The 1,231-nt window shown below is 48.2% G+C and overlaps 1 protein-coding gene across 1 annotated transcript in view; it reads right to left on the reverse strand.

Moving 5' to 3' along the window:
* Positions 1-1,231, reverse strand: part of TRP1_2 (bifunctional tryptophan synthase trp1) — a gene marked incomplete at its 3' end in the record, with an annotated part of 2,022 nt that extends 791 nt beyond the window's left edge. Inside the window, exons 1-2 of the mRNA XM_059464174.1 lie at positions 735-1,231; positions 16-684 (exon numbers count right to left, since the gene is read on the reverse strand). Coding sequence (XP_059319217.1) covers positions 16-684; positions 735-742 — 677 coding nt within the window. The remainder of the gene's footprint in view (positions 1-15; positions 685-734) is intronic.

Raw genomic sequence — 1,231 nt, forward strand, 5'->3', positions numbered from 1 at the left:
CCAGCTAGCGCATACTCCATGGCCTGGGCAAGTGCACATGTCAAAATGGATATTATATCTTTCGAAGGTGAGGCCCGCTTAACTTCAGCCATGAGGGATAATGGAAGTGGGGACAGCCTTAATCGTTCCACGAATGATATCTGAGGCGGAGAAAGGTTCATATCATAAGACGCCTGAAGGTCAATCGGACGCTGAGACGGAATCTTCTTTTGGGCAATGACAGCAGCTTTTCGGTGGGCAAAAATTCTGTCGAGAATGTTCTCTTTGGAAGACGAAGCGGTCCCGAGTAGTTTAGCATTGGATGCAGCTTCAGCTTGAAGATGTTCATTCTCAGCCCAGGTTCCCCCTCGCATTTTCAAGAAGTTTTTCAGTATAACCCGGCCTTCCGCAGTTAGAATGCATTCCGGGTGGAACTGCACTCCTTCCACCACATATTCTTTGTGTCGCACACCCATGATGACTCCTTTCTCACCTCCCTCTGGGCTCGCTATCCAGGATGTCACTTCCAGGCTCTCCGGCAGGGTTAGATGTGGCTCCGCTGGCGAGTGGTATCGAGTAACGGGTAAGCTCTGTGGAATGCCTTTGTACACCCCCTTGGAGTCGTGGAGCAATGTCGAGGTTTTGCCGTGGAGAATTTCGCCTGCGTACGAGACATCGCCGCCGAACACGGAGAAAATGCATTGCCTGCCAACTCTTAGTTCTCCATAAGAAGCATTGGCCAAGTAAATACTCACTGTCCCATGCAGACTCCAAGAACAGGAATCTTTCCCGCGAAATGCCTGATGGCATCTTTACTAACCCCAGAATTGGAGAGTGGGTGGCCAGGGCCAGGACTGACGACCAGTTGTGTTTGGACTCTTAGCAGCGAGTTCCTCTACGGTTATCTTATCATTGCGATAAACTGTAACTGTTGCACCCTCAAGTACAAGATATTGGTAAATGTTCCCCGTCAATGAATCATAATTATCTATCGTAACAAGATTGGAAGCATTTTCGGGCGGCTTCACGGCGGCATGTTCGTGAGGCGAAGGATTAATTAGTTCGAGAGAAGACATGTTGATTTAAAATAGTTGCCCGCGAAGACTCTTCGTTAGGCCAGCGATTAGGGCTCAGCTTGTGAAATGAGTTTTAGTCATGTACCGAAGGTGAGGTTGAATGATGTGTTATTCTTATACGTGTTAAAAAGTCGAAATTAGTGTCAGTCCGCGTCGAGCATCGAATGCATTTCCAA

Source organism: Pseudogymnoascus verrucosus (assembly GCF_001662655.1).
Source record: "Pseudogymnoascus verrucosus strain UAMH 10579 unplaced genomic scaffold scaffold_131, whole genome shotgun sequence".
NCBI lineage: Eukaryota > Fungi > Ascomycota > Leotiomycetes > Thelebolales > Thelebolaceae > Pseudogymnoascus > Pseudogymnoascus verrucosus.